Source organism: Macrosteles quadrilineatus, unplaced genomic scaffold (genome assembly GCF_028750875.1).
Source record: "Macrosteles quadrilineatus isolate MER2022 unplaced genomic scaffold, UCM_ALF_1.0 Scaffold_1__1_contigs__length_201487025, whole genome shotgun sequence".
In the NCBI taxonomy this organism is placed as follows: domain Eukaryota; kingdom Metazoa; phylum Arthropoda; class Insecta; order Hemiptera; family Cicadellidae; genus Macrosteles; species Macrosteles quadrilineatus.
In genome coordinates, this window is record NW_026542594.1 from 104,392,997 (window position 1) to 104,414,057 (window position 21,061).

The 21,061-nt window shown below is 35.7% G+C and overlaps 1 protein-coding gene across 2 annotated transcripts in view; it reads left to right on the top strand.

The window, feature by feature from the left end:
• The first annotated feature begins 3,604 nt into the window (after positions 1–3,604).
• Positions 3,605–21,061, top strand: part of LOC129003699 (annexin B10-like) — a 53,615-nt gene continuing 36,158 nt past the window's right edge. For both annotated transcript variants that reach the window (XM_054432024.1, XM_054432084.1), the window contains exons 1-5: positions 3,605–3,739; positions 6,439–6,472; positions 7,655–7,831; positions 12,327–12,531; positions 18,135–18,214. In XM_054432024.1, coding sequence (XP_054287999.1) covers positions 6,458–6,472; positions 7,655–7,831; positions 12,327–12,531; positions 18,135–18,214 — 477 coding nt within the window. In that variant the 5' untranslated portion in view covers positions 3,605–3,739; positions 6,439–6,457. The remainder of the gene's footprint in view (positions 3,740–6,438; positions 6,473–7,654; positions 7,832–12,326; positions 12,532–18,134; positions 18,215–21,061) is intronic.

Here is a 21,061-nt window from a genome sequence, read left to right on the forward strand (position 1 = left end):
ATTTGCAAAATGCTAAAGCTAAGCTAACCTATTTTGATTTTACGTAAAGATTATTTTAATTAAAAATATCGTTTTAAGTGCTGATCAAGTGATGGGAGAAGAATAATCCAAATACCACCGCCAGAGCAATCGGCACTCTGCAGACTAAGCGAATTTCCATTTGCCTAAATAGATTTTTACTAAAATATTTCCTTGAAAATATCCAATTTATTTACCATTGTACCAAATTTCATCAAAATCAGATCATTTTTGCTCGGGGTTATAGTGCTAACCGACATATGAATTTGAACGGATGGTGTTTTGGCCTCTCATAATACAACGTTTTATTCTATTCTTGGAATAATTGCCACACTTTTGGCCTCTGGCACCTAAAAACGAAAAATTAAATCAGTCCCCCCCCTGGGTCCAGGTCTTACCACGAGACCTGCAACTGCAATAATACCTTACTGTATCCCCTATGTGGGAAATCCACTACCCGGGAAGTTAATTCCCCTTCCACTTTCACAATCTAAGATACCTACATTCGCATGGTCGCCATTTCAGTTAAAAGTATTTGAGTGCACTTCTTTATGGGAGTATTTCATTTGGTCCAAAATCGTTTGGTCCACAAATTGTAAAACAGTTCGTTTGGTCCAAAATCGTTTGGTCCACAAGTTTTAAAACAGTTCGTTTGGTCCAAAATCGTTTTATGATCCAGTTGGGGAGTATTTCATTTGGTCCAAAATCGTTTGGTCCACAAGTTGTAAAACAGTTCGTTTGGTCCAAAATCGTTTGGTCCACAAGTTTTAAAACAGTTCGTTTGGTCCAAAATCGTTTTATGATCCAGTTGGGGAGTATTTCATTTGGTCCAAAATCGTTTGGTCCACAAGATGTAAAACAGTTCGTTTGGTCCAAAATCGTTTGGTCCACAAGTTTTAAAACAGTTCGTTTGGTCCAAAATCGTTTGGTCCACAAGTTTTAAAACAGTTCGTTTGGTCCAAAATCGTTTGGTCCAAAAGTACAGGCAAAACCAGAATTACGATTGTGTATTGTGGAGTAAACTTATGAAATAGACTGTACGTTTCACTGTGGACCATTCGATCGGTTCGTTTTATTTTAAGTTATTAATCCTAAATTCCAGTTTATTACATAGGCCTACTTTTAGAGAGTTTACTTTGATGCATTCATTCAGCTTAGTGAAAGAATACACAATGGAGTCAGTGAATGTTATTCAACTAAAGAAGTGATGCGCATGTTTACTGGCGCTACTCAGCAACAAAAATCATTGATCTCTCAAAGTTACTTACCCAGATGGTGACATCTAAAAGGCCCAAACTCCATACTATAAACAGTTTCTCAGACCAGAGTCAATTTAATGCGCTTGAATTGTGGCATTTATTAATTCGGCTTATATTTCTCGTAACCAACAGATTGTTCATCTGCAGAAGAAGTTCATTGTGTTCTTATCGTGTCTAATAACATCCAAACACATAAACCTTAAATTACAGTAGTACCTATATCTTGACAGATGGTTTGCAGTAGCATCTGGGCCAGTAGAGCCACACTGGGGCGGAGCCCGAAAGGATTTTTGGGATAATAATATGCTTTAATATTAATCGGGAATGTGAGCTATCATCATGCCAAATTTAAGCCCAATCCGTCCAGTAGTTTATGCGTGATTGAGCAACACACACACACACACAAACACACACACAAACTCACAAACTTTCAGATTTATAATATTAGTAAGATTAAAAAATAAACCATCTGTTTAACATTAAATGCAAACTCAAATCAAAGTCAATATTTATCCACAAATCTAGGGAATTAAAACGCGTTGTTTTAAGATTGACTGGGGATAAAAAGTAAACATTACACAAACACATTATATATAAATAAATATATGTATATGTACGTGTATAGAAATGCAAACATATCAATTATTTAGAAACATATCACAAAACAACAAAATAGGCCTCGGAAGGCAGGCGGTTGGGTTGACGACGTGACGGCGATTATTTGAACGCCTTCTATGTGAGGGACGCAATAGTTCATACTTTTGGACCAAACGAACTCGTAATAGAGTGTTGAATAAAACGACCCGATCGAATGGTCCACAGTGAAACGTACAGTCTATTAGTCTATTTCATAAGTTTACTCCACAATACACAATTGTAATTCTGGTTTTGCCTGTACTTTTGGACCAAACGATTTTGGACCAAACGAACTGTTTTAAAACTTGTGGACCAAACGATTTTGGACCAAACGAACTGTTTTAAAACTTGTGGACCAAACGATTTTGGACCAAACGAACTGTTTTACAACTTGTGGACCAAACGATTTTGGACCAAATGAAATACTCCCCAACTGGATCATAAAACGATTTTGGACCAAACGAACTGTTTTAAAACTTGTGGACCAAACGATTTTGGACCAAACGAACTGTTTTACAATTTGTGGACCAAACGATTTTGGACCAAATGAAATACTCCCATAAAGAAGTGCACTCAAATACTTTTAACTGAAATGGCGACCATGCGAATGTAGGTATCTTAGATTGTGAAAGTGGAAGGGGAATTAACTTCCCGGGTAGTGGATTTCCCACATAGGGGATACAGTAAGGTATTATTGCAGTTGCAGGTCTCGTGGTAAGACCTGGACCCAGGGGGGGGACTGATTTAATTTTTCGTTTTTAGGTGCCAGAGGCCAAAAGTGTGGCAATTATTCCAAGAATAGAATAAAACGTTGTATTATGAGAGGCCAAAACACCATCCGTTCAAATTCATATGTCGGTTAGCACTATAACCCCGAGCAAAAATGATCTGATTTTGATGAAATTTGGTACAATGGTAAATAAATTGGATATTTTCAAGGAAATATTTTAGTAAAAATCTATTTAGGCAAATGGAAATTCGCTTAGTCTGCAGAGTGCCGATTGCTCTGGCGGTGGTATTTGGATTATTCTTCTCCCATCACTTGATCAGCACTTAAAACGATATTTTTAATTAAAATAATCTTTACGTAAAATCAAAATAGGTTAGCTTAGCTTTAGCATTTTGCAAATAACTACACTAGTCGAGAAAACGAAAAAGCTAAGTGGCCTGGTAACCTCCCCTAGACAAAATATTAGTTTAGTAAAAATTGTATATTAAATAAATTGACACAATCTATCCGATAATGTGGGTCAAAGATAAAAAAATGCGTTTCTGTGAGTTACTTTCAAAACAACAAAGTGTTGTGAAAGTTAAATTTACCGCACGCACATCCTACCTATCGATGTTTAATAATTCCCACATCGATGATCCTACCTCCACATTTCATAATCATGCTTGGACTGGCATTGGCATGGCGAAACGGCGAGATGTGAACGTATGGTTGTGGGTTCTGTTCTGGTTCTGGTTGTTGTTGTTGCGTATGCGGCGATGCGACTAAAATGAAACCTTGAACTTGAAAGCGCAGGACACGGGACATCACTGTTTGTTCTGTTGGTAATGGTTTCACTTTACTCGCCCTGACATCAGCTGATGGAAATTTCCTGGCGTCAGTGACGTCCGCGCATCGGGATTTTTCGTGCTGCGATCCAACGCCAACGTCTTACAGTTGGCTACACTGCAGTGGGTGTGCCTTAGATAGAATTGTGGTGAGTGAAAGTAATAAAAATAACCCCAACGCCGGTGGAGTGGACGTGGACGAGCAAATCTGAGTGTAGCTGTTCTATATTCTCCGTTACGTGTACGTTTGAGGATATAATTACTTGCTGGTAAGTTTAGTTTAATTACTTAGATATAACTTGTTACGATTAATTGTTTATAGCCCAAATTGTTGTTAACCCGTGTCATGCCTTGTGGGTGTGGGTTGGCAATACCGTAACAATATGGTAAAGCATCTTCCGTTTTCCGTGAATTATTTTCATTGTTGAATCTATAATCTATTATCTATTATCACCAGTTAGTTTGCATGGGTCTGGGGAGTAGCTGGCATGAATAGAGATCGATGCTGGCATGTTGTAACCATAAAATTTATTGTCTCTTTAATTGCTATACACAATTAATTTCATCCAGCTTATAAGTTAATAAATATTTTACACACGACCACGTCGGCACCGTACTACTTTATGAATTAAGTTAAAAGTGTAACTGTTTCATTGGTATTTTTGAAATTGTTTAAGTTAGTCTTGCATTCTTGCAAAACTAACTGGGACTGTATTTTATTGAATGGTAAAGTCAAACAAACACAAATTATTTATTGTCCTAAAACATGTACAATAATGCATAGATAACTTAAAGTCAATTAAAATAAAATAAAAAGACACAAGCTACTTTCTTCACATCACAATAGGCCTAAAGGTGTGTTTACACTGCTTGTAACTTGTTTAAAACTTAAACTTGTTACATGTGTTGTAACATATATAAGTTATAACTTAAGTAAGTTATAAGTAGGCCTAGGCCTACTTATATAATATATCATTAACTTTTTTTAAGAAATAGGTTAAGTATATTTAAGTAACTTTTGTTGTTTAACCAAAGGTTTGATGGACAAAAGAAATTTGTAACAAGTTACAAAAACATCTGTGTTTCCATCTGCAGTCATAATGGCTAGGGCCTACTACAGATGACGATGTTCTACTTGCTGCTGCGGCTTTTATTGTGATAAGTTCTGCAAAAAACAGGCTAAAAGACGGTATTGGGTACGCCCATCTTTACAAGCGCAAAATAAGTACAGTGCTAGCCAATCAGTTTCCTCTTTTTTTACATTCCCCCGTTTCCACTCCAAAGGTTTGTCAAGTTTCACCCATGCATCATACTTTTTATTTCTATTCTTATAATTTTCATCCATTGGATTCCACAGCAAGGACTTCTCCCGATATTCCTCGATGAGCCTGAACACATCAGCCTGGCACCACTCAGCCATAGTATCACTGATAAAAGATAAACACAATAAAACTAACAAACTAACATATTACCAACCACAGACTTCCACTGAGTGACTGATTCCCCTCCCCCACCACCTATTTCAACGGCGTTCTGTACTTCTGTAACTTGTTACAGGTTACAAGTAGTAAAACACGTTCTTGTAACATGTTACATGTAACAAGTTCTTACACATTTTCTTTTATCTTTACCGACTTCGTGCGGGAAAGGAAAAACTGGTTTTTTAAACATGAAATTAACTTAAGTTATAAAACATGAAGTTACATGTAACATGTTACATTTTGTTAAACATGTTATATAACATAAGTTTTATAAACAAGTTACATAGTGTAAACACGGCTTAACTTAAGTACTAGAGTCTAAACCTTCGCTAAATCATCACGATGTTGTCCCCTGGCACTGCGGAGTGGGGGAAGCAAAGCATTCTATTGGCTGAGGGAACACCATTACCGCAACGATACCGTTTGTAGCCACCGGCCTCGGTGGTCTAATGGATAACATGCCGGGCTGAGGATCTGAAGGTACCAGGTTCGAAACCTCTCGGTAGCACTAACTTTTTGTCTAAGATTTTTGCATTATCAGCAAGTTTGGTTAGTTTGGTTAGGTTATGACAGTTTAATTTGTTAATTAAAACATTATAAAATTCAATTTGAGCTATTATAATTTCAGAACTTTTTTTCTATTAGTAAACCTTGTTCGATTTTTCATTATCAGCAAGTTTGGTTGGTTTGGTTAGGTTATGACAGTTTAATTTTAAAATTAATAAATTCTAAAATTGAATTCAAGGCATTTATAATTTTATTTTATGAACAGAACTATTTTTTCGATTAGTAAACCTTCATTCGATTATTATTTTGTATATTTTTTTATATAATCAGCATGTTTGGTTGGTTAGGTTAGTTTATGACAGTTTAATTTTATAAATACTCATTTTTTAACTTATTGAAAAACTGCAGAATAGGTATATCATATGCATGTAAAACAACGCGGGCTTGTTTGGACGCCGTCTAGAGGGGAGGGAGGTGGAGGGAGAATCATTTCCCCCACTCCGCAGCGCCAGGGGACAACATCATGATGATTTAGCGAAGGTTTAGACTCCAGTAACTTAAGTTATCTTATAAAACCCTTGAAAAAATCAATAGATACAACAATAAATTACCTCAGTACTTACCTGGGGATCAACTTAGATCACTCCTAAAACATAAATTATTCTGAAAGCGAAATATTAACGACATATTCAGTGGTGGCCTGTGCAAGAAAGCTAGAGATTAAGGCATAGAGTGAGTATTGATCTATGGTTACACCTTTATAGCCTTTATCGTCCTTTTGGATCAGATGAAGACAATATAGGCTTCATCTCATATAGGGTTCATGACAATATATTAAAGTAGTTGAACTAAATGTGTAGTCACAGTCACATTAATGATACATGTTTGTAAACATTCATAATGTTATCAAAAGTTAAATAACTTAATGTTGGGTTGGGTTAGGTTTATATTGTATTTATTTAAGTTTACTTCTTTTTCAGGGCTGCTTAGGAATCCATTATGAACTACTATAGAGTGAGTATTTTTCTAAACTCGATCATTTAATTTACTATCCACTATCTGACTATCTCCCATTCACTAGTATTTAACTTACATTAGTTAGTTATCACTTACATCTCAACACATTTTTCTTTAAACTTAGTTTCTCCTCAGGTATTGTGGAAACATTTGGTAGTTGTTTAGGTAACGTAGTTAGTTGTATGTAGGGGGGGGGGGGGTATGTAGTTGTATGTTGAACAGAATGTCAATACCAACAACCAATCTTTACCTACAAAAAATTAACCTAGATATCTATTCTGTATGAAAGGTCATTGCCAAGTAACCTAGAACCTAGAACTAAGAGATTATCCGGTATATCTAAATCCCATTCTCCTCACTGCAATACGGTACCTTGCCTATGATCTTAAAAAAATGTCTGGGTACACTTCCATTGAGAACATACGATATATTATCGAATGAATACTTGTTCGGTTCGACATATCGATTATACAATTTTTGTCTGTTGTAACCATCGATTTCAAAATTGATTTGTTTCCATGTTTATATAGGCCTAATGTTTAATTAATAAAACTATAAATATGAAAAAATATTATATGATCAGTTAATTAACAAAAAACATTAACTTAAGTTAAACTTAGGCTAACTAAAACCTAAATTAATGACAAAAATATTAAGAAATATTTAAACTAAAAAACTAAAAATAAAAAAATCACAGTTTCTTCCATTATTAATAGGCCCAGGCGTTTGATAAAGTCTGGCTTACAGACTTTTTTCAAAAATGTAAGGCCAGTTTGCAAATCTACGCGACACGCTCTTTTCAATGAGACGTCAATGGATAAAATCGGTTACGAAATGGCGGAGGAGTTCAACCGACAAAGTTTCATGTAGCGTATTAATTATATAGGCCTAGATGTTAGAACTGATGTAGTATATAGTTAATTGTAAAGTTACTTAATTGTTACTTAATTGTTAAGTCAGGGGCGCTTTTATAAATAGGCCCCAAGAGGTTTTAGGTTTGTTGGGGGCGCAAGGAAGAGAACATTTCCTCCACAAGGTAGGTGGAGAGGGGCACAAGTATCTTTTGGGCCCATAGCACATCAAATGCAAACTGTGGGCCTGGGTGTTGTATGAAAATATCTATCACTATAAAGTAATGAATTAGTCATTGGCATTGTCGTGTTTGCAATTATTGTACAGCCAGAGCCAACTGTGGTGCCGTTCAGTGGCTTCAACGCTGCTGAGGACGGTGCAGCGCTGCGTCAGGCAATGAAGGGGTTGGGAACTGATGAACAAGCCATCATTGACATTCTGACCAAGAGATCCAACAACCAGAGACAGCAAATCTCCAAGTGGTTCACCGAAGAGTATGGAAGGGTATGTCGTATATCTCATCATGTTTAAAATTAAAATCAAAACAGCAAAGATTGTATGATTTTTACAATAAATGTGATTTTCCTCTTAAAATACATTAATGAGCAAACAACCTGCTCTATATCGAGCCTAAGTACACAAACAAAATAAACAAAGCTTAAAAAAGAGAAACAAGGAGCCGCTTTAAGTATTGAAGACAGTTGAATGGGGAACATTTCCATCAGAGACGGATTTATACAATATTTCACCCCCTAGGCACTATTCTTAGTGCCGCCCCCTTCAGACATCTGTAAGTTAAAGACATAGTCGAGAGCTACAAAACCTTTTCGGCCCGTGGTACAAACGCCATTTTTCACCACACTTTACAAAATTGGGCCTTAAGTTGCCATTTTCTCGCAATAAATGCACATTAACAGTTAACACAACTACAACTTTAATGTTAAATGTGAATAAATATTGAGAGGAACCAGCTATAAAAGTTGCTAGGCAGCGGTGACATAAAATGCATATGGATATTGCTTGTGTATTTTATTATAATTTGATGTTTTAAGTAAGTAAGCGAACAGCTGGTTTTGTGACCCTAGGGTCGTAAAAACCTAATCGGCCCAAAAGGATGATGATAGCTGCCATTTCGTTCCTGGACAGCAATTATATGTAGCTTTCAGCCTCCAATTAATGTTTGTAAAACGGCTAAACACATAGTGTGGTGATAGTGTGGTGAAAAAGTAATTATTTTTAAAAATATAAACTAAGTCTAACAAGTCCATAATGCAGTGTTTTATAAAAAACACTGTAAGTTATTTTTTGGATTTAATTAAATTTGAAAAGGTATACCATCTCACAAACTTAAGTTTAAAATACATTTTATTGAAATACAGTATGCCTACTGACTGGAATATAAGAAATAACAACTTTATATAAACTTATATCTTTTTACATTAATATCTTTGTATAGTCTTTATTCTGTGTCTTTACAATGGTTCCCTCCTACTTTTAACCATTGCAAACTCATCTATTAAGTCTTTAACTTTTATTTTACCACTACTGTTCATAAGTTCATTCATCAATCTATCTTCGTTCATTCTGGATCTAAGGCAAGATTTGATCGTTTTTAGAACAGAAAATTAACGTTCTGCTAAGCAGTTTGAAACAGCTGTGCACAAATACATACGAAGAGCTATATCTATCTACGTTTGAAAATGCACAAACTGCAGACTAAACAAATTTCCATTTGCCTTATTGTATTTTCACTTAAATAATTCCTTAAATATGTCAGTGCCCTTTGACTGTCGTTTTGCGTCACTGCCGTGCCGTCGCGTGGTGGTCGCGCCTATACGGCAGACTAACGTGGTAGCGGAGGCGCCCGTAAGCGGCAGCACCCGTCTAGTGGGAAATCCGTCACTGATTTCCATTTGGGTTGGCATATAAGTAAAATAATTATTGAAGTTATACTCAAGCTTTGCGTTTTCAATGGGAGAGGACTCAGTTTGATAAAATTTGCTTCTTTAAATTTACGGTATACTATGTATTACACATCATTCTACCATCGTTCTACCGCTTCACCTAAACAATAGATAAAAATCTATTTATATAAAATCCAATGTATGTTTGTTTGTATGTTTGTTTGTTTGTTTGTTTGTTTGTCCTTTATGGACTCCAAAACCGCTCAACAGATTGTAATGAAACTTTCAGGTATTATTAAGCATTATTTACGGATGGTTTGTGTGAAGTTTGGTGCAGATCCGTCAAAAGGGCTCCGCCCCAGTGGCTCTGGAGTTTCCTATGTTAACCTTATGAGTATTCATATTTAAATGGAATTTAAGAATCTTAACAGCTGGTTCAACTAAAGAATTTGATTCTGTGATGTTCAATAGCATCAGAAATTTAATAGGTTTACCAACAGGGTGCAGCACTATTTTTTTTTTAAATTCATAATAGCTAATTTGCAACCAAAAGGTGAGTGAGCGTAGCGAACGAACTTCAACCTGGAGGTGAGTCAGTGTAGCAAACGAGCTAACCTGAAGGCAAGTGAGCGCAGCGAACGAGCTCCAACCTAAAGGTGAGTGAGCGTAGCGAACGAACTTCAACCAGGACGTGATTGAGCCATGCGAACGACCTCATCTTGAAAATGAACGAGCATTTGACATAAAACCACATTAGGACACGACGACGTCTGTCGGGCCAGCTAGTAAATTATAAAAAAATCGCAAAATATCACAAATTATTCATGAAATTAAAAACATAAGCATAACTGTAGACAATCCTACTTTGACAGTTCTCATTGTGTATTACAGTTTTTTGTTGCTGCTTAGTTCAAATTAGCTGTTTTCATGAAATAAAAAAATAAAAATAATAGTTCTGCACCCTGTTGGTAATCCTATAACTTTTTAATGCTTTTGCATACGTTAGAACCAACTTTTTTGGATGAAACAGCTGACTAACTTTTTTAATTCCCTTTTTATCAAGGTTAACATAAGGTACTCATAAGGTTAACATGGGGAACTACCGAGCCACTGGGGCGGAGCCCGAAAGGATTTTTGAGATAGGAATGTGCCCATATGTTAACCAGGAATGTGAGCTATTATCATGCCATATTTCAGCCAAATCCGTCCAGGAGTTCATGCGTGATGGAACTTCAAACAAACAAACAAACATACATACAAACAAAACAAACAAACACACAAACTTTTGCATTTATAATATTAGTAAGATTGTAATGTAACACATTTTAAACTATTACAAAATATATTTTTCACCACACTTTGATGTTTTTAGTAATTTTACAAACGTTAATTGGAGGCCGAAAGCTATGTATTGCTGACAATACCAGCTTTCATCGTCAATTGGGGATCGAGCCGGTTTTACGACCCCTAGGGCCGAAAACCAACTGCTTGCCTATTTACATAAAACGCTTATGTATATTAAATACACAAGCAGTATGCATTACAATAGACTTGTTTTATTGTCACTGCTGCCTAGGCAACTATTTATTGTTATTTTTGCAGATACCTCAAGATATTTCACATAAACCTTAAAGTTGTAGTTGTGTAGACTGTTAGTGTGAATTATTATTGTGGTGAATAGTATAGTAGGGTATAGTTTGGTCGTTTGGTGAAAAATAGCGTTCGGTACCACGGTCCAAAATGGTTTTGCAGCTCTAACTCGATTTAGTTCGAGACTGAAAATGATCATTAACCAGCAAAACCTAATTTTTGGCCCTAGGTACGAAATATGCTATTTTCTTAACCACTGATGTTACTATTTGTTTTGCTGGTTTTGGTGAGATAGATAGCACATTTATAATGTATATGCATGTACAGTAAAACTATTACTGTAGTAACATAAACTATTGATCGGGACCGGGAGCGTGACGGTTAAGCAAATATAAGGATAACATAAATCCTGTTGTAAACCTGTACAGTAACTTGATTTAAAAGGTTTTGGAAGAAATTAAACCCAGTAAAAGGAAATAATACCTACATAAATTACTTACATACAAGAGTATAATACAGAACTGTTATTTTGTATGTTGTACTTGGTCAATGTTTGTACTGTGAAATAAAATCAAATTTAAAAATATTCCGCAGCGGGGTATAGGATAACAGAAAGTGACGTCTAAAAGGGTGATGGCGGTGAAAGTAATTCAAAGTTTTTCCGTATGTAGGTGAAAGGTGACTGAAAGAGAATTAAGAGGCCATACATAGGCTTCCCGTAGGTTTTAGTTGTGATAAGTTTCTTCAATTTGTAGAAATCAAGATTTGTTGACATGTTATCATATCTTTGGTTTTACATTACATTTCAAGACTTTTTATTTTCAGCTACTTGTTAAACAATTTAATTTGAGTTCTGCAAGACTCGTAAAAACATCGATGTGCTGAGGATGATCTGTTCTTGGAGTCAACTTATTGCGTGGCGGATCATTGTTGGTTTTTCTTTAAAGCTATTCATCCAAATTATTGTCACATAAGTTGATATCACAAAACCATAACGTAAACTGTAAAAATGTTCTCCCATTGTACTATTTATTTATTTACGGTACTCCTTTCAAATTAGAGGCATACATAGGCTTCCCGTAGGTTTTAGTTGTGATAAGTTTCTTCAATTTGTAGAAATCAAGATTTGTTGACATGTTATCATATCTTTGGTTTTACATTACATTTCAAGACTTTTTATTTTCAGCTACTTGTTAAACAATTTAATTTGAGTTCTGCAAGACTCGTAAAAAACATCGATGTGCTGAGGATGATCTGTTCTTGGAGTCAACTTATTGCGTGGCGGATCATTGTTGGTTTTTCTTTAAAGCTATTCATCCAAATTATTGTCACATAATTTGATATCACAAAACCATAACGTAAACTGTAAAAATGTTCTCCCATTGTACTATTTATTTATTTACGGTACTCCTTTCAAATTAGAATTTGTTACAAACTACAAACTGCTAGTTTGGAGATCATATTATGTAATCCTAATAATTTATGTGTAATTTTTCTGTCATCAGGACCTGATCAAAGACCTCAAAAGTGAACTTGGAGGTAAATTTGAAGATGTAATCATCGGCCTGATGTCTCCTCCAGTGGAGTACCTCTGCCAACAGCTCAACAAAGCTATGAAGGGAGCTGGGTGTGATGAAATGGCACTCATTGAAATCCTGTGTACCCGCAGCAACAAAGAGATCAAGGAAATTAATGAGACCTATGAAAGACGTAAGTGTTTGTTTTAATTACATAGCATTAACTGTCTTGTATAGAAAGAAGAAAAACAAGAAAGAGGTGATAATTTACAAATACCGTACTGTGGTAATAGCAATGTTTGTTCTTTTGATGTTGCTCTGCACTATCCTATCTGTTAGGCCTCTTTTAAACTCTGTGGTGCGCCGCACAACACACTAACCAACGGTGAATGCCGCAAGTTTGTGAGACGGCTCTGTAGGGAGTGTCAGGGTTAAACATAAGAATAAGAATATCTTTATTGGCTATAAATACAATGGTGCAATAGACAACGTCAAAACAAGTACAATTTTTTTAAGAATCGATCTAGTGTATTTATAAATACACCCGCAGCAGCAAACCTGCAGACTAAGCAACTTGTCTGATTACATTTTTACTCAAATATTTCCATAAATAAGACCTATTTATTCCCAATTTTAATAACATTAGATTTAACGAGTGCTTAGGTTTGCTGGTATGGGGAAGGTAAAGAGTGTTTATTGACCAAACTTTAATAGCATAGGATGAAATAAATAAATTTGCCAAATTTATCAACATATAACACAACAGTAAACAAGTAAACTACAACAGTTTTCATTTGCTCCATAACATGGGAATTTTAAATTTACACTTTTTTTTAAAATTTTCTCTGTACCTTTAGGTATACAACAGAGCTTCAATATACTAAGTTATTTTTTTAAGCTTACAAAATGGTTTAGAAAGAAATTGCAAATTTTATGTTTTTAGGATCAAAAATAAGAAAAACTCATTTTTACCCCATAAACCCCTGTTCCCATGGTCCGACCATGCTGGTTAGCGAACTCGTTCGAATAAATGTAGGCTTACACGTTTATACCAAACTAGCTGTGTGCCCGTTCTACGCACGGGGATCTTATAGTAGTCAGTTGAAACCTTATTATATAAAGAACAGCAGTTATTGGTTTGCATATTTTGAGGCGTGCTGGCAAAACTATCTAAATATATAAAAGGCAAACAGGGCCGGTTCTAGGAATTTTTCAGAGTTAAGCGAACACCCGAATCAGCGCCACTTAGAATCCCCCCCCCCCCCAACCCATGAACAACTTAACCGTATGAATTTTTTCCCAATAATTTTGGGAAGAACCTTTTTATAAGTTTAGGTTAGAAGAATACTTGAAATAAAAGACTGTTTATTATTCGCAGACATTTTTCATTTTTACACTTTTACTCATCATATAAACTTTAGCAAAACCAAGGCCACACTAAAAAAACAGACCGTAATGCTCGTCAAGCATGACGTCACGATAGAAGACGGCAACGGCAATGACGTAATGTTTGCCGTTTGTGATCAGCTGCTTGTTTTAATCTTTCCTTGGAAAATAAATAAATAAATACCTACGTCATTGCCGTCTTCTTATCGTGACTTCTTTGGGCTGACTGGACTCGCCACCAGATGATTTCAACAAAAATCTATTTATTGATTTGGCTTGTTTTTTATCTTCCTCTTCCAAATTCGCCTTACGCTTTCTATAAGTGCCAGAGACGGTTTCTTTTTTTCTGCCATTGTTTCTTAGTATCGGCTCGTAAGATGTTTGACTCATTCATTCAGTTAATACTTTCTTCTTATTTAATGCGCTAATTATAAATTAAACTTAAATTACTCTTCACTTATCAACATCAACAATCATGAATCATCAAAACAATGCCAATACGATACCACCGATACTGTAACGTATACAGAGTGCAATACAACGTAATGTTCTGCTCTAGGATCAGAGGCAGAAGGGAGGGAAGGGCGGGGGAAGTTTCTTGTTGTGACCATCGATGTATACAGCCTAACATTGTTATATACATCGATGGTTGTGACAAGTGGCGCTGCGCGCTTGCTTATCTCGAGCATAGTGAGTGAGTCGTGAAATGAAACCCACAGGCGCCGCGCTGTACGCTGCCGACTACCGAGCGTCAGCTCACTACAGATCGAAACTGCAAATGGCATCGAGTCCTTCAGTTGCAGTGCTGTACAAATATACGCATTTTTCAAGTGCTGTTGGTACAAACAGAATAAATGCCTTTACTGTGGTGCTTTGAATACTTGAAATCTGAGAAAAAATAAACAAAATTACGTTGTTCACGTAAAAATATTGTTCCGTTGGCGCCACTTTTTCGTGGCGCCATATGCGGCCGCGTAGTTCGCGTATGGGTTAAACCGGCCCTGAAGGCAAAGCCCTTACTGACACACTCACTCACTCACTCACTCACTCATCACTAATTCTCCCACTTCCCATTTACCTAGGATGCTGAAATTTGGTACACCGATTCTTTAGGCATTAAATAGGAAAACTAAGTTGTTTTTATTCTGATCGGACTCTCGGGCTCCGCCCCAGTGGCTCTGGAGTTTCCCATGTTAACCTTATGATTTTTCATATTTAAAAGGAATTAATGAATCTTATCAGCTGTTTCAATTAAACAAGTTGGTTCTGTTCTATGATGTTCAATAGCTTTAAAGTTACAAGGATTGCCAACAGGGTGCAGCACTATTATTATTTTTTTAATTTATGACAACAGCTAATTTGCAACCAAAAGGTGAGTGAGCGTAGCGAGCGCACTTCAACCAGGACGTGATTGAGCCATGCGAACGAGCTCATCTTGAAAATTAAGAAGTTAAACGGGGCAAAGCCCGCGGGTACAGCTAGTTATATATAAACCTAATATTATGACATATAAAGAAAAAGCAAAACTTATACAGTAAGACATCAGTTAAATTGAAAAATACTGTAATAAATAAGGTGTAACACTAACGATAACTAATTTGTAAATAGTGATGTGTTGGTACGTAAAAATTATTCTTGTTGATACCACCGGTTCTAAGGAAAATACCAGTACCAAAAACCAACGTTTACAGTTAAGAACTATAGTACATCCGACCAATTAAATGCATTAATCCAGTTCCGAGGATATTGATCTCTCATCTTGGTTTTGGATTTTCTGACAAAAAGTTGTCGAAAATCAAAGTTATTTCTCATTAATTGAATTATTTGTAAACAACTTTTTATGTAAACATTTTGGTGACAGTTTGAACAAAACAATCTCATCCAAACAGCTTTTTGTTATTTAAAAGACTGCGTATTCTCTAAATTATGTTTCGTATATGTAGTTTACATAAGAAGGAAATGTGAAAAAATTATACAATGTTGTGTTTTTTAACGTTTTTAATTTGATTTCCTAAGTAGTAAGGCCATGTATTGTAGGGAAAAGTACCGGGATCAAGGATTGTCGTTGAATAGGTTGTCATGCGACAAATAATTGGGTAGGCCTACGTACCCAAGATACAGTTTATGGGCTTATTTGCTGTATGGTCCAGCGATTGCAGCACATAGCGGTGAGTAGAAACCGAAAGTGACACATTGGAAAAGCGAGTTTAGCATCATCCGTAAACCGGCAAACCTGTGTTACAATCACCCACTGCAGTTATGATTTTTCACTTTACACTTCACACAACCGCCATTGTAACGCCGTCAATGAGTGAAAACCTTATTAGTAAGCTATTGGCGACGATGATTTTATAAATGTAAGTTCCCAGCCCTATACAACACTGATTCAAGGTCTTTTTCCCGGTTATCAAAACTTCAGAAAAATTGTATACACAAAGAATCTCTAATTTCATTTACGGACACGGTTACAATACACATTATTGAACTTTCGATTAATTAAATCCTTTATGTAAGGAAACTCGTTTTTAATCTCACTTGGTTTGGGTTTTGCTTTCAAAACGTTATTGGAAACGTTTGCAGTATTTGTAAACAACATTTAATGTAAACATATCAGTGACAGCTAGAAAACATAATTTTGATCCGAACAGCTGTTCATTATTACATAGATGATTATGTGATGGACATTAGGAAAAAACTTGACAAAAATCGCACAAAATCGGGTTTTTAAACATCCGTAATTTTATTAAAAAAATAGTGAGGCCATATTTTAATGGCTAAAGACAATCTCGCCAATCCAGTGAATACATTAAAATGATTTGGATCTTGATAGGTACTCTCGTTTTTTAGGAGAAGGCCGCGTAAAATGCCTCTTGGGACGTAACAGACGACCGACAGACAGAAATAGAGATGAGACTTGTTTCGGCTTCTTTAATGTATAAAACGAAAAAATAATCTAAAAATTTATAATTCTGAGCAATGTACAGACAAAACTCTAATTTTATTTATATAGATTTAATCAAAATCGGATCATTTTTGCTCGAGCTAACGGACACATATATAAATGTATAATATGAATTTGAATGGATCGTGTTTTTGGCCTCTGGGGACCTCAAAACAAAAAAGTAAATAGGTCCTGGGTCCAGGTCCTACCATGAGACCTACGGTAATAGCTTATTCCCTATATGGGAAATTTGCTAAAACGAAGTTACAATGATCGTAGGTTTTAAGATTGTTAGCAATATAGAAAACTCCATATTGGATGTTTGATAACCTAATAAAAACTTGTCTACAGAATTAAAACACCTGTCAAGAAGCCAATCGGACAAATTATTTTGAAATTTAACAAAAGTTTGCTCTTGAAACAATACAGGCAGTTTATTAAAGGGTTGTATTTATAGAAATTTATGGCTAGGTATAAATAGTTTTTTAGCGAATTTCCCTATAGGCTAGGGAAGTATTTAGCAAATTTCCCTATAGGGAAGTATTTAGCGAATTTCCCTATAGGGATGTAGCTATTACCGTAGGTCTCATGGTAAGACCTAGGCCCGGGACCGATTTACTTTTTCATTTTGATGTCCCCAGAGGCCAAAAACACCATTCGTTCAAATTTTTATATATGTATATATATATATATCTATATATTATTAAGTAAATCAAAATACCACAGTACCCTAAAAACATTTTATTTTATATTACATCATCATGCCGATGATGACCACTTTCTTTTCCTAATATAAGAGTGATTGGCAAGATAAGTTACTAGGTTAGTGATTAATCATTAATAGCAACAGAATAGGCCCTAACACTGACCCAAATTTCAGCCCAATCCGACCACTAGTTAATGCATGATTGAACCCCAAACAAACAAACAAACACACAAACTTTCAGATTTATAATATTAGTGTGATTATTACATAGTCTGATTTAATAATTGTCCACGTCATAGTCATGTTTTGAAACTTAATAAACAAATTATGCAGGTGCATGTTAGGGAGGGTTTGGTTTTTTTCATGTTGGCAGCACTCGACAGTGCCGCTGCAACATAACGCAGTGTATAAAAGCTACCATAAACACATTGTACCCCGAGGCCACAGGTTCCTGTGGCTCGTAAGTGCACAGTTACAGCACGCTCCAACACGCACTCGAACAGCGCGTGGTGCTCTCTAGCACGCTGCAACGTGGTATAACACTTCTCATTTCACTCAACGAATTTACAGAGCCGCAGGTTGCAATGGTGTGCGGTGAGCCGCAGAGTATAAAAGGGGCCTTAAAGATTTTTTTAGAGTAGATTAACAAACTAGACAAGCTTTAACAATTCATCAATTGTTATAAGAATCAGAGTTAAACAGGTTTATTTTTTAGGGTAAATTTTCTAAAGAACAATTACTCTAAGCTGCATATTGGTTTTAGTGTACAACCGTCCACTGGCTGAACATGTTTGTAGTGAGACGAAGAGTGACTTCAGAAGATTTCTGACGCTGGTGGTAACAGTAAGTGTAGCTCTCAGATAAATCCCTGCTTACCTTTTATCCCTGATTGAGTGCACCTGTGGTCCGATTTTAATGAAATCTGGTATACATTGGTATTAATTAATCCATGGTATCCCTAGTTGTTTAACCCTAGCGCTGGCAAACGCCGGATATACGGCGCGAACGGCCACGGCCGAAAGGATATACAGCGCCAATGCAGGTGTTACGGTAGGCCTATATATAATTTTTTTTTTTTTTTTTTTTTAGTTTTGTTCACTTTTTAGGGCTACTGTTGTAATAAATAAGTTAAATAATACAAACCAGAGTACCCTGGAATTATATATTAAATAAGGTGTACGGTTTTGTACATGACCTGGGTTGGATGATTATTTGGTACTAGCGCGGGGGTACGATCGACATAGTAATAGGGCTATCAAACAAAATACACAAAATAAGCTATATAAACTATATATTTTTGGAATCAGCACAAAATTTACCACAACTTTACAATTTACCTTATGATGATAAGTCTTACATGCACTTAGGTATACGACGGAATATAAAAACTTTTTATAAAAAAATTAATAATGCCTACAGTTTGGAAAAACTAAAAAAAGATTTTTTTGTGGTAACCATGTAAACCACCTATAGTATTGTTCTTTGTCTTATTCTGAACAAAATTAATTATATATAACAGTCCATAGTTATGTTGCTATTTCTAATTTTTATGATGGTTTAAAAATGATATTACATAATCAATAATATCCCTATGCCAGTACAGCGTTACACTAGTGCCAGCTCTAGGGTTAATCAATTTTTTTGAAATATTAATTTTTAATTTTTGTTTTACCCATGTAAAAATTTCAAAGTCTAATTTTCCCAAAAAATGGCCCAAACCATTTGAATTACATGTTTGGTATATTATGGTCCTTTTTAACTCAAACAAAATGGTACAACCCCCATTGCTGTAAAAGTTAGGATTCAAAAGCAGGTCCACGGTTTGCATGTGATGTGCTATGGGCCTGAGAGATGATTATGCCCCTCTCCTCCTACCTTGAGGGTAAATTGTTTTCCTCCTTGCGCCCCCAACAAACTTAAAACCCCTTGCGCCCCTGGGCCCGGGCCCATTTATAAAAGAGTCCAGGTCAAAAGTTATTGCAACTTTTGTGATTTTACCCATAAAATATCAAGTTGCTCCAACCGCTTGCCGATGATAAGGGATGTAAGCAAACTAATGTGAGAAAATTTGTGTCGGATTGCGATACCATTTATTAATCTTTGTAACTTTGAATAATTGGAGTTTATAATACAACTTATTTTTTGCTGAAAAACTTGCGTTTAGTAAACCAACTAGAAATTTCTTTTGTGAGTGATAATAGTAAGAAAATAGTATACAATGAATAATAATAAAACTATGAAACTAAAATAATGTTAAATTTTATAGTTGAACACACCGCGTTTTTATCACTCTAAACTCTAAACCTTTATAAAAAAAATAATTGTGAGATATTTTGTTCTCTGTAAACTGAACTTTGTTGTAGTTCTCTAAATTTAATTTACACTATAATGCAAGATAATTAATTTTTTTGGATTGTCTGTTTATAAAGTAAATATTAGAAATACTCTTGATTAATCAGTGTGGCAGATTGCGTGTAATAAATATAAAGGTTACTTACAGTCTTCGCAATCCTGTTAGTTGAGCACTACGGCCGTTTCGGAGATAACTCCATCGTCGGGTGCGTAGTCATTATACACTAATCTGAGCTATTTACATATTTACATTTCTTACGTGGTTTCTTCATTTTCATTGCGTCAAGGTTAAATAAATAGTACATACAACACAAAACACGGACACGACACGAAAACATTAAGGCACGTGCACGGCTAAAAACTGACGACCGACTATTTTTTTTTTTTTTACCGACTGTGTCGGTCGTCAGTTTTTAGCCGTGCACGTGCCTTAATGTTTTCGTGTCGTGTCCGTGTTTTGTGTTGTATGTACTATTTATTTAACCTTGACGCAATGAAAATGAAGAAACCACGTAAGAAATGTAAATATGTAAATAGCTCAGATTAGTGTATAATGACTACGCACCCGACGATGGAGTTATCTCCAAAACGGCCGTAGTGCTCAACTAACAGGATTGCGAAGACTGTAAGTAACCTTTATATGAAATACTCTTGTCGTTATGGCGAAACAACATTGAGAGACAAGATGTACCATTCCTCAGACCGTGCAGAGGCAAACAAAATTATTTATTTCGACCTTTTACATCTTCAATTCGATATTTTAACCGATACTGTCCTGTTATATGTTAAATGAGGTACGCCGATTATCCAAATTAATTAGGACCGGGGTCGATTGGGATGGTCAAAAATTTGGATAATCGGACACAGAATGGTAATAAAGAAAAACACAGTGTTACACAACAATGAACTTTATTGAGTGGATAACTAAGACATAATAGAGCTGTTAAATTGAATTGAAGTACAGTAGAGGAACAAATACTGATATTTAAAAAAACAAAACTACAGTACAATATAAAGTTCTTTTCAAAAAGTTCTTTAACAACGCTTACTTAAACATCTTGATCAGCGTAAGTTGCCGTGACCTTGTAGCTCGTTTCCGCGCAGCTAGATCATGCAGGCGCCGAACGGCAAGAAGCTGTACACCGTCGCACTCTGGTTGCCCCTCCATCCATTTGAGGGCGTTGTCAAAACACATAAACGCCTCACTATGTGATGGTACACTTTCTTCTCCTGCCTCTTTGTCTCCTGCGGTCTCATTGTTTTCATCTTCTGTTCATCCATAACACTCACTGCGTTTTCATCATCAGTCATGATCTGGTATCCTTGATCGTTCTTATC